This window comes from Salmo salar, chromosome ssa28 (assembly GCF_905237065.1).
Source record: "Salmo salar chromosome ssa28, Ssal_v3.1, whole genome shotgun sequence".
NCBI classification, from domain to species: Eukaryota; Metazoa; Chordata; class Actinopteri; order Salmoniformes; family Salmonidae; genus Salmo; species Salmo salar.
The window spans coordinates 12,418,479-12,432,146 of NC_059469.1; the positions used below are offsets into that span (position 1 = coordinate 12,418,479).

Below are 13,668 nucleotides of genomic sequence, written 5' to 3' on the forward strand. Positions count from 1 at the left end.
TTTTTTGGTTACTACATGATTCCATGTGTTATTTCATAGTTTTGATGTCTTCACTATTATTCTACAATGTCGAAAATAGTAAAAATAAAGTAAAACCCTTAAATGAGTAGGTGTTTTAAAACCTTTGACTGGTACTGTAAATATAATGTAAACCCGTATTTAACTTCGCTCATTGTCACACTTTACTCATGCTAATTTGACATGCCAATGTCTCTTGAAGTAGCTGCATCTGCTTGTGATATTACAACAACTAAGAAGTTACTGCAAACAACGAACACTGCTGTTTTTCCTCGGACGTCATTGCACGTGCGATAGAACAGCAGAATGTATACAGCAAATGTATTTTACCAGGTTGCATGATGCTCCTCAACTCCGTTTCATCAACAAAACAATAATCGCGGCAGTGGGGCTTACAGTGGCACTATTTCCCCTACTGCGGATTCCATCTTTAATGATGTTACTAGAATACCTGTTCCCAGATTGCAGTAGAGATTTGATTGAATTATTCTTTTGATGTATTTTATAGCACAATGACAATTATTGAGAGTGTAGTCGAGATTTGATTGAATCCTATCTTGATGTATCGTTAGTATAGCGTAATGACACTTACAGAGACTTGCCCCTTCTCAGGATTTTATTGCTACTGCTGTAGCTCCTGAGAGAAGGATACAGTGACATACAATTCCCCAGAGCTAACCTAATTATACTGTATTTCTTTCCATTAATATCTGATTCCTCCCATCAGATCGATTTCCTTTGTCAAGCTAACGGAGAGAAATAGAGGCAGAAAGCACCTTTTTAATGAACTGTTGTGACTGTGTTGTGACAGTGTTATACATCGTATCGGAAGGGAAAGACTCTCTCCTCCTTTGAGTCTGTCTGCCAAATCTCTCTCTCTCACCTTTCTCTGTTTCTGTCGCCGTCTTTTTTTCTCTGTCTGTCTGTCTGTCTGTCTGTCTGTCTGTCTGTCTGTCTGTCTGTCTGTCTGTCTGTCTGTCTGTCTGTCTGTCTGTCTGTCTGTCTGTCTGTCTGTCTGTCTGTCTGTCTGTCTGTCTGTCTGTCTGTCTGTCTGTCTGTCTGTGTCTGTGTGTCTGTCTGTCTCTGTGTGTGTCATCGGAACTGATAGTTTTGGCTCAGTCTCTGCTTAGTACAGGCAGACAGCTGAGTGCTAGCCAAAGACACAAATGAAATAAAAGCTTGTTAGTCTCAATGACTATTCTCTCCCTGGTGACACTAAGGGGTAATTGAGATCAAATTTGTATTGTGAATTTGGATATTGAAGTTAAGTGAATCACAGATTTTCTCTCTGTCTATCAGGTTCTGTGTCAGTCTTGCTTCTTATCCTCTTTTCTTTTGCTCTCTCTTGTTCTTGCTTCCTCCGGCAAGAGTAAAATGGGGACACATGAATTGAAAGAGTGAGGCAGAGAGTCTTGGTGAAGTTAAACAGCCATATTGGATTTACTGAAAGTTTGCACCTGTTATTTTTAACACACGGATTTGACGATAAAAGCAGTAAAAAAAAATGAAATAATGGTTGCTTTGTTGTCTTTTATTATCCTTATGAAAATAGCAGGTGCAATGCTCTGCTCACAGGTGCAAACACTTGAATCTGGCTCATATTCTTATTTCGCTCTGGGAAGTTGTCAAAGTCAGTCTGACAACTGTTTAGTTGGATTGGACAGAAACTGTGCATCCCTCACCTTCACAACCATGAAAAACACTTTCAAATGACAGCAAGCTACACGTCATACATGTTTTTGTTTATATTGAATAGTTTCTCAATGATAAAAAAAGAATGCAAGTGATTTATACTGCACAACTTTGTTTTAATGCATTGTTTAATTTACTTAGGATAAGCAAATTGTCTTGTCCCAGCAGTGACCCAGTAGAGTTGTAGTGACATGTTTTGGGGATTTAGAGAACTACAGTTGAAGTCGGAAGTTTACATACACCTTAGCCAAATACATTTGAACTCAGTTTTTCACAATTCCTGACATTTAATCCCAGTAAAAATTCCCTGTTTTAGGTCAGTTAGGATCACCACTTTATTTTAAGAATGTGAAATGTCAGAATAATAGTAGAGTGATTTATTTCTTTCATCACATTCCCAGTGGTTCAGAAGTTTAAATACACTCAATTAGTATTTTGTAGCATTGCCTTAAAAATGTCTTTCATCACATTCCCAGTGGTTCAGAAGTTTAAATACACTCAATTAGTATTTTGTAGCATTGCCTTAAAAATGGTTTAACCTAGGTCAAACATTTCAGGTAGCCTTCCACAAGCTTCCCACAATAGGTTGGGTGAATTGTGGCCCATTTCTCCTGACAGAGCTGGTGTAACTGAGTCAGGTTTGTAGGCCTCCTTGCTCGCACAAACCTTTTCAGTTCTGCCCACAAATTTTCTATGGGATTGAGGTCAGGACTTTGTGATGGCCACTCCAATATCTTGACTTTGTTGTCCTTAAGCCATTTTGCCACAACTTTGGAAGTATGCTTGGGGTCATTGTCCATTTGGAAGACCCATTTGCGACCAAGCTTTAACTTCCTGACTGATGACTTGAGATGTTGCTTCAATATATCCACATAATTTATCCTCCCTTATGATGCCATCTATTTTGTGAAGTGCACCAGTCCCTCCTGCAGCAAAGCACCCCCACAACATGATGCTGCCACCCCCGTGCTTCAAGGTTGGGATGGTGTTCTTCGGCTTGCAAGCATCCCCCTTTTCCCTCCAAACATAACGATGGTCATTATGGCCAAAGAGTTCTATTTTTGTTTCATCAGACCAGAGGACATTCCTCCAAAAATACGATCTGTGTCCCCATGTGCATTTGCAAACCATAATCTGGCTTTTTTATGGTGGTTTTGGAGCAGTGGCTTCTTCTTTGCTGAGCGGCCTTTCAGGTTATGTTGATATAGGACTCGTTTTACTGTGGATATAGATACTTGTGTACCTGTTTCCTCCAGCATCTTCACAAGGTCTTTTGCTGTTGTTCTGGGATTGATTTGCACTTTTCGCACCAAAGTACGTTCATCTCAAGGAGACAGAACGCATCTCCTTCCTGAGCGCTGTGACAGCTGCGTGGTCCCATGATGTTAATACTTGCGTACTATTGTTTGTACAGATGAACGTGGTACCTTCAGGCGTTTGGAAATTACTCCCAAGGATGAACTAGACTTGTGGAGGTCTAGAATTTATTTTCTGAGGTCTTGGCTGATTTCTTTAGATGTTCCAATGATGTCAAGCAAAGAGGCACTGAGTTTGAAGGTAAGCCTTGAAATACATCCACAGGTACACCTCCAATTGACTCAAATTATGTCAATTTGCCTATCAGAAGCTTCTAAACCCATGACATCATTTTCTGGAAATGTACAAGCTGTTTAAAGGCACAGTCAACTTAGTGTATGTAAACATCTGATCCACTGGAATTGTGATTAAGTGAAATAGTCTGTCTGTAAACAATTGTTGGAAAAATGACTTGTGTCATGCACAAAGTAGATGTCCTAACCGACTTGCCAAAGCTATAGTTTGTTAACAAGAAATTTGTGGAGTGGTGGAAAAATGAGTTTTAATGACTCCAACCTCAGTGTATGTAAACTTCCGACCTTAACTGTATCTATTATCATGAATGCTAGAACGTAAACAAAAGTATTTGATATATTCTGTAGATCAATCAAACCAAAGAAGACTGTTTAAAATATCGTATCCCCCCCCAAAAAAATATGTGTCCTTAAGTTTTGTCCTCGGTGTTACTGCCTGAAAATCACTTATTACAAAGATATGCAAAGACCTTGAGCATTCCCTCCAGTGGCAAACTGTTATTGGGGGAAACGTCTATATGATATACAAGTATTAGGTAATCACACCCTTTTATTATGTACAAATATTGAGGATTCTTTTGATAATTTGGTGTCCGAATCCAAAGTGTCGCTTGGTGTTACTCAATTCACATTAAGGGGAATTACATAGTGAGCCAAATTATTAATCATTAAGGATTAATGACCTTAGATTTGAGCATCTGTGGCCTACTTTTCAGAAAATCCTAATGGACCGAAAATGTGTCATTGGTGTCACTACTCCTACTGGTGGCCCAATGTTATGATAATGGTAAACATGATTTAAAGTCATTAAGCTGCCATATTCATTGATTTAGAATGGGAAGCTGTACCCAATACATTTACATAAAAACACATGAACACACAAAAATGAAGTTGCCACTGCAATTCAAGAATGACCCGTCAACATAATCATCAAGAACCTTAATATGAACACGTTTTTGTTTCATGTAACCCTCTTGGACCTGCGATGAAATCCAGGGTAGAGATATTCTAGTATGTCTCTCAATTTCCATGTATTTCTGACCACACAAGTTAAATTGACTTTCATGTTCCTGTCTGGTTCCAGAGACAACGTGGGAGAGACCTTCCAGTGTACCTGGGACCCCCAAAACCCCTTTGAAACACAAGAACTCACTACCTACAGGTACTGACGCTATCTCTCTCATTCTCTCGCTCTTTCTCTCTCTCTTTATCCCCATCTCGCTCACTCTGTCCTTGACTCCCTCTCACTCTCTTTCTCTCACTTTTCCTCCTTTGCCAGTGTCGTGAGGGTTGTACATAGGCCTACCGCTGTGTGGCAGCACACAGAAAATTCCAGGGGCCTCTGACCACACACACACACACACACACACTTCCTGTGGCTAATTTGATCTGCGATCTGGAGTCGTCTCAACTCATGTTTGTTTGCTCAGGCTGATCACTAGACAATGTGGGGTATCTCATCTATACTGCCTAATAATTCTCTCCAACACACGCACTGACATGTAGTCTTGCATGCCGCCTGATCACTCAAACACACCTTCAAATGAACACATGCAAACAATGCACACACACACATGCAGAGCAACTCTCCCAAATAATAGCTCATTTTCCTTGCCTGTGTACCAGAGGACAACCCAGGCGGTCTGGACTCAGAGCTGGGTTTGGTGAGGTGCTCGGTCTCTGGTTTCCAGTAACCGCCCTGATAAAGACATTTAACGAAGAAGAAGCGATTCTCTGATAGCTTTGTTTGAGTCACAACGATAAGTTAATTTACCCCCCCGGCTCAGATATACAGACAACTCATAGGAGGCAAACACATTATTCCTCCTCCGCAGGCTCTGTGTTACAAATAAAATTCTCTCTTTCTCGCTCCCCCGCCCCTCTCTCTCCATCTCTCTCCATCTCTTTCCCTCTCTCTCCCTCCACAGTGAACGGGTTTCACTCCAGTGGCGGTACGTTGCATCAGAATGAACACTCCCACATCGGTCTGGTCAAAAAGCCCAGTTCCGAACCACAGGTAAAACTGGTGTCCTCCTCCCTCCTCTTCCTCCTCTTCCTCCTTCTCTCGTTGCTCCAGTTAAGGGCTTCCCCATGAACCCCATGAACTATGCTTATGTTTACACAGAAGATGGCCCATTTCTGTTTCTTCATATTATACCACCACCAGCCACCACCACGCCACAGTGGTAGCCAGTCAACGAAAGCATTTAGCAGCGTTTAGCATTGGCATAGCAGAAGCAGAAGCTATGCCAATGCATCCCCGTTCATAGAGGTACTGTACAGTAGTAGCTTCAAACAGCAGATTTCTCCTATGTACAGTAATGCCATGGTTACTGGTGACATGGTTACCCAACCTCCTTACACACACGCACATGCAAAAACACACACGCAAAGACAGAGGCAAAGACCGACACACACACACACAACCCAGTCATCATGAAATGAGATAATGATACTCATTACCCCAGGAAAGGAGAGCAGTTTCTCCATCCTGATTCCTTTCATTATCTTATCCTCAGATCATAATTAGGAGAGCACTCATCATCGTTCAGACGCGCGCGCGCACACACACACACACACACACACACACATACATACACACACACACACACACACACACACACACACACACACACACACACACACACACACACACACACACACACACACACACACACACACACACACACACTCAGTCACACACCATCCTTCAGATACACCCCACCACTACCCAGCTTCTCATCCTCCTTTAGCTCCTCCTTTAGCTTCTCCTTTAGCTTCTCCTTTAGCTCCTCCTTTAGCTCCTCCTTTAGCTCCTCCTTTAACTCCTCCTTTCTATTGTTCTCATTGGGAGAGGGAGATGAGGTGTGGAGCATTCTGTACTTTGTCAATAAACCCCCTCCCCTCCCTTCCTCCTTCTCGCCAGCCCTGTGTCTTGCTTCAGTGGGCATGGTATGGACAGTGGGGGATGTGCACTCTCTCTTTCATTCTTTCTCTCCCTCTCGCTTTCTGTCTCTACCTTTTTTAAATCTACATCTACCCCCTCCATCTCATTACACCCACTCTTTCTCTCTGTTTCGCTCTGCGTGCGTGCGCACGCACGCACTCATACACACTCACATGTACACACACTCATATTGCTCATGTGATGACATAGTCTGAGCCGAAGTGCGTTCACTCACTCACACACACACACACACACACACACACACACACACACACACAAACATCCAAGCACGATTTGCTCTGCGCTGCAGACATGCCCCCCTACTCAGCACTGCAACACACACACTCACACACACACAGTAGCCGGAGCGGAGGCAGCGCACAGACAGTCAGTCCCAGAGAGCTACAGTGTGTGTGAGTGAGTGTGTGTGTGTTAGCCAGAGACCATGTCGGACACAGAGGAAGGTTTTGACGGAGCATCCTGTCTCGCTCAACAGAATCCGGGTCCTGCATCACCCACCAGGAGACAGAGCAAAGAGACTACCATCACAGTGAGTACCACTACTAAAACAATCCCAGACCCAACCCTAACCCTAACCCCAACACGCATGGGCAATACAAAGTTGCAAAATCCAACTGATGATGTTAGGGACTATTGAGACCGAGACATGATTTAGATGCCAGTGTCGAACAGAATTGAATATTGACCTTTTGAATTTGTAAAACAGTTGTAGAAATTCAGGAAACACTGAGACCTGAGCAGAGGTGAAGGAGTGCACAGGGGTTGCGGTGGAGGGAACGAAGCTGCTCTCCCTGTTCCCACAGCAACCAGGACAATGCTATTGATTGGCGGATGGGTTGAGAGGGAGAATTGGCAGACAGCGCTGATTTAGTCTTCAGCTAATAAGTCAGGGGTTAAGGGAGGGGTTGACAGAGGTCAACTTAGGCCACTTAAAGGCTCATTAGAAAGGGATGGAAGCCAGATGGGGATGTTTTAGCTGCTTTGTGTGAACTTTCATCTGACGACAGGAATAGTGGAAAGAGGACCGTCTTCATTATCATACCATTTCCACTAGCAACTTCACAGCAGTGAACTGCTGGACATGAACAGCAGTGGATCCACACACACACACGCATGCGCACACACACCTCCAGCACCTCGAGGCGGAGTTGTTTTGCTACTGGAGGTAATGAAAGTAAGTGTGAGGGGAGACAACAGTCCTGCTCTGTGTGCTAACAGTTGGAACTGATGATCATACAGGAGACCTGCTGTTAGCACTCTGCCTGCCTCGCCGTGTGTGTGTGTGTGTGTGTGTGTGTGTGTGTGTGTGTGTGTGTGTGTGTGTGTGTGTGTGTGTGTGTGTGTGTGTGTGTGTGTGTGTGTGTGTGTGTGGGGAGCGACTATAATACACAACGCTCGGGCCCTAAGAGAACAGATAGAGGGGCCGAGCAGGGAGATGGTGGCTCGGCCAACAGATTTAACATTAGAGGAGAAAGAGAATTTTAACACACTGTCAGGACTGTTCAGTGATAAATGCTGGTGACAGGACAAGGTTGACAGTTTCTGTGTTTTCATGGAGCATTATTCATGAAGTCTGGAAATAAAAAAGAGTTGACAAATTCAAGGAGCGATATGAAGTCTAGATGAACTGAGGTGAAGTGTTGCCAGAGCAACGGTGGCAGAGCACCTTGAAGAGTAGCATCAACAGAGTTGGACAGTTACTGTCTGTGCAGTGTGGATGTGTGTGCAGCTCCACATCCTGCACTATTGCTAATCTCAATGTAGACCTTCATGGCTTAGACTCCTCAGACCCGTGTATACCAAGTCTAATTTAATAAAATAAAATATAATGCACAATGGAAAAATGTATCTCCTCTTCTCTCTCTCTCTTTCTCCCATCTCTCTTTCTCCCATCTCTCTTTCTCCATTCTCCCTCCCCTCTCTTCCTGTCTCTCTCGCTCTCTCTTCCAGATTAACTGTGTAACGTTCCCCCTCCCTATGAGTATGCCTGAGCAGCAGCTGCTGAAGCCAGATGAGTGGAGCTACTGTGACTACTTCTGGGTAAGACACAGACTGGCCACACCACAGTCAAATTAAACTACTCTACACTACACCACACTACACTACTCTACACTACACTACTCTACTCTACACTACACTACACTACTTTACACTACTCTACACTACTCTACTCTACACTACACTACACTACACTTTACACTACTCTACACTACTCTACTCTACACTACACTACACTACACTACACTACTCTACTCTACTCTACACTACTCTACTCTACACTACACTACTCTACTCTACACTACTCTACACTACTCTACTCTACACTACTCTACACTACTTTACACTACTCTACACTACTTTACTCTACACTACTCTACACTACTTTACACTACACTACTCTACACTATTTTACACTACTTTACACTACACTACACTACTCTACACTACTTTACACAGCAATACACAACACTACACTCTTTGAAGAAAAGTTGCTATCTAGAACAAATGGTTCTTCGGCTGTCCCTATAGGAGAACCCTTTGCAGAAAATGTTTTGGTTCCAGGTAGAACCCTTGGGTTTCATAGGTTACATGAAACCAAAAAGTGTTCTCCTATGGGGATAGCCGAAGAACCCTTTTGGAACCCTTTTTTCTAAGAGTGTACACTACTCTACACAACTCTACTCTACACTGCACTACTCTACTCTACACTGCACTACTCTACACTGCACTACTCTACACTGCACTACTCTACACTGCACTACTCTACACAACACTACTCTACACTGCACTACTCTACACTGCACTACTCTACACAGCACTACTCGACACAGCACTACTCTACACTGCACTACTCTACACTGCACTACACTGCACTACTCTACACTGTACTACTCTACACTGTACTATACAACACTACTCTACACTGCACTACTCTACTCTACACTACTCTACACTACTCTACACTGCATTACTCTACTCTACACAACACTACTCTACACTGTACTATACAACACTACTCTACACTGCACTACTCTACACTGCACTACTCTACACTGCACTACTCTACACTGCACTACTCTACACTGCACTACTCTACACTGCACTACTCTACACAACACTACTCTACACTGCACTACTCTACACTGTACTACTCTACACTGTACTACTCTACACTGTACTATACTACTCTACTCTACACTACTCTACACTACTCTACACTACTCTACACTGCATTACTCTACTCTACACAACACTACTCTACACTGTACTATACAACACTACTCTACACTGCACTACTCTACACTGCACTACTCTACACTGCACTACTCTACACTGCACTACTCTACACTGCACTACTCTACACTGTACTATACTACTCTACACAACACTACTCTACACTGCACTACTCTACACTGCAATGCACTATTCTACACTGCACTACTCTACACTGTACTATATAACACTACTCTACACTGCACTACTCTACACTGCACTACTCTATACTGCACTATACAACACTACTCTACACTGCACTACTCTACACTGCACTATACAACACTACTCTACACTGCACTACTCTACACTGCACTACACAACACTACTCTACACTACCCTACACTACACTAGTCTACACTGCTCTACTCTACTCTGCATAACACTACACTGCACTACGATGCATTACACTACACAACTCTACAATACACTACACTGCACTATACAACACTACTCTACACTACACCACTACACTACACAACCCTACTCTACGCTACACAACACTAGTCTACACTGCACTACACTGCGATACACTACGGTACACAACACTAGATTACACTACACTACACAACACTAGTCTACACTGCGATACACTACGGTACACAACACTAGATTACACTACACTACACAACACTAGTCTACACTGCGATACACTACACAACACTACATTACACTACACAACACAACACTGCGATACACTACATTACACAACTCTACAATATACTGCACTACAATACACTACATAGTCCTTGAGGACCACAGTTCTGCTCATTTTCATGTCTCCTTGGTATGAATAATCAAAACATTACTGCCCTAATTGTCCAGGCAAGAATAAAAAACAAAATAAAACCATTCAGACACTGCAGCCTTCAAGGACTGGAGTTGTGCTGCCGTGCCTTAGACTGCAGTCCACAGCTCTTCCACATAAACAGCCGTGCGATAAACACTTAGAAACAGGACACTTTACAGAATCGTCAGGCTGCAGAGCTGTAGTAGAATAACACAAGACGTAGTGAGAGCGGCTCCATGCATCTGATTTGGCTCTGCTTTCATTTCTCCCACGGCTGAAACGTAATCACCACCAGGTGTGTTCTGAGGTTTTAACACTCAGCTAATGTTACAGTCGGACTGGGCTAACGTTACACTTTGAGGTGACAACAGCAGAAGACGCTCGTAAAGAAAGAGTGGATACCGTACACTGAGAGTGACAGCTTTTACTGAGACACAGAGGATCAGATTAAAACAGGTTGCCAAGTATTTAGTACTCTCCTGCTGTGTGTGAAATGTAGACATTCTAGAACACTGGCTGTGGTACTGTAGAATGGATTATAGTGCTGCAGTAAATATTGCCTGGTATTTTCCCATCAATACAATACAATACAATGAATAACTGTATGAATGAATGCATACCATGCAAGAAATTACAATACAATATCAATATACGATACAACCCAGCGGTGAATTAATTTACAAAAATGGTCATATTATTTGTGGATTGTTTGGTGATTTACAGTATGTTACACTAGATGTTGTTATACAGTAGTGTGTATTTATGTTGTGTTGTTGTGTAGGAGGATAAGAAGGACCCTCAGGGGACCAGCTCTATCTCAGGGTTTGAGGTCTTGCTGCAGAAACAACTGAAGGGGAAACAGATGCAGAAAGAGATGGCCGAGTTTATACGAGAAAGGTAACAACAAAATCGAACATCATTATCTCAGCTGATTTGTCAGCAATCCTGGTCAGACCAATGTTTCACAACTCCTTTTTAATCTTGAGCATTTTCCTGTTTGACACATGTTGCCATGAAAACCATGCAATGGAAAATATCATTTCTTGAAATAAATGTTTTTTTTTTTTGTTGCACAGATGTGCACTTTTCCCCTTTGTGCAAAACAGGAAAAATGACTTGCTATGTGTTGCAATTCTTTGGTACTGTAACAAAATGTTTTCTCCTTCCCTGTTTCAGAATAAAGATAGAAGAAGAATATGCCAAGAACCTCTCCAAGCTGTCACAAATTCCCCTCGCAGGACAGGAGGAAGGGTGAGTGAGCAGTGGCATCACTTCCTGTGGTGGTTCCTTGATAAAGAGGAACCTACATCTACACTGAGTATACAAAACAATAAGAACACCTACTTTTTCCATGACTTAGACTGACCAGGTGAAAGCTGTGATCCATTATTGATGTCACTTGTTAAAACCACTTCAATCAGTTTAGATGAAGGGGAGGAGACAGGTTAAAGAATGATTTTTTTAAGCCTTGAGACAATTGAGACATGGATTGTGTGTGTGTGTGCCATTCAGAGGTTGAATGGGAAAGACAGAAGATCTAAGTGCCTTTGAACGGGGTATGGTAGTAGGTGCGAGGCTCACTGGTTTGTGTCAAGAACTGCACCGCTGCTGGGTTTTTCAAGTTTCCCATGTGTATCAAAAATGGTCCACCACTCAAAGGACATCCAGCCAACTTGACACAACTGTGGGAAGCATTGGAGCCAACATGAGCCAGCATCCCTGGGGAACGCTTTCAACACCTTGTAGAGTTCATGTCCCGACGAATTGAGCCTGTTCTGAGTGGAAAAGGGGGTGCAACTTATTATTAGGAAGGTGTTCTTGATGCTTGGTACACTCAGTGTATGAGTCACAGCTGGAATAGCTGTCGTCTGTCGCCTCACTCACACACTGTGCTCGTGCTCACTGACGCTTAGGAAGATATGGCACAATACAAGAAAATCGCTCCGCGTCAACATTTTGAAAGGTACCATGTCAAAAGTTATTTCACAGATTATGCAAATTATTTTCCAACTCCTAACCAACTCCTGTAGATCTGAAAGGATTTGATGATTTGTACATTTTAGTCAAAGATGGTGGAGACTTTCTGATGATAAAACAATCATATAGCTAGGAGCAGGAACACTGTGTTTATTGTTGGACTGGACAGAAGGGGACCGTGGTTCCTCTCCTGTTAGGGTGGTATTGAACCATATCAGCCCAGACTGATTGGTGAGACTGCATGGAGGCCCAGCCAGTCAGTAGAATCAGTGAAACAGGAAGTATGGTCATCCTGAAATTAACTGTGCAGCGACGTTCCCCATCCAGCCTGACACAGCTTGAGAGGATCTGCAGAGAAGAATGGGAGAAACTTCCCAAATACAGGTGTGCCAAGCTTGTAGCTTCATACCCAAGAACACTCAAGGCTGTAATCGCTGCTAATGGTGCTTCAAGAAAGAAATGAAAGAATTGTCTGCTAAACAGTTATCTGTGCGTCTTGACAAAACTAGAGTAATATGTCCCTTTCAGCCGCATCCTACATTAAACAGATATGCAATAATTCATTAGATACATAGATACAAGGGTCTGATTACTTATGTAAATATGATATTTCAGTTCATTTGTAATAAATTAGCGACAATTTCTAAAAACCTGTTTTTGGTTTGTCATTATGTGGTGTTGTGTGTAGATTGAGGTTGACTTTTTTAAAATACATTTTAGAATAAGGCTGTAACCTAACACAATGTGGAAAAAGTAAAGGAGTCTGAATACTTTCTGAAGGCACTGTATGAGAGGAGGGAGGGATAGATAGATGGGGGGGATTGATTAAGAGACAGAGATGGGGGGCACACACAGTGAAGGAGAGAGAGGGAGAGAAGGGGAACCCATCTTCAGTCTGGCACAATAGGGAAACCTCTCGCTGTGAGCACCTCTTTGTCTGGTACTCCCCTGGTAAATGGGTTCCTGAGGGGGAATGGCAGGCTGTATGGTGAGGGTCCTGGGCTAGGCTGAGGGGGAATGGCAGGCTGTATGGTGAGGGTCCTGGGCTAGGCTGAGGGGGAATGGCAGGCTGTATGGTGAGGGTCCTGGGCTAGGCTGAGGGGGAATGGCAGGCTGTATGGTGAGGGTTCTGGGCTAGGCTGAGGGGGAATGGCAGGCTGTATGGTGAGGGTCCTGGGCTAGGCTGAGGGGGAATGGCAGGCTGTATGGTGAGGGTCCTGGGCTAGGCTGAGGGGGAATGGCAGGCTGTATGGTGAGGGTCCTGGGCTAGGCTGAGAGGGAGGGAAGGCTGTAAATGTCTGCATACCACATTTACCACACAGACATAATGAGTCTGGCCA

The 13,668-nt window shown here is 43.2% G+C and overlaps 1 protein-coding gene across 2 annotated transcripts in view; it reads left to right on the forward strand.

The window, feature by feature from the left end:
- The window catches only part of gas7b (growth arrest-specific 7b), a 52,676-nt gene that overhangs the window by 30,646 nt on the left and 8,362 nt on the right, over nucleotides 1-13,668 (forward strand). For both annotated transcript variants that reach the window (XM_014179549.2, XM_014179550.2), the window contains exons 3-8: nucleotides 4,405-4,482; nucleotides 5,249-5,337; nucleotides 6,764-6,817; nucleotides 8,239-8,328; nucleotides 11,133-11,248; nucleotides 11,528-11,602. In XM_014179549.2, coding sequence (XP_014035024.1) covers nucleotides 4,405-4,482; nucleotides 5,249-5,337; nucleotides 6,764-6,817; nucleotides 8,239-8,328; nucleotides 11,133-11,248; nucleotides 11,528-11,602 — 502 coding nt within the window. The remainder of the gene's footprint in view (nucleotides 1-4,404; nucleotides 4,483-5,248; nucleotides 5,338-6,763; nucleotides 6,818-8,238; nucleotides 8,329-11,132; nucleotides 11,249-11,527; nucleotides 11,603-13,668) is intronic.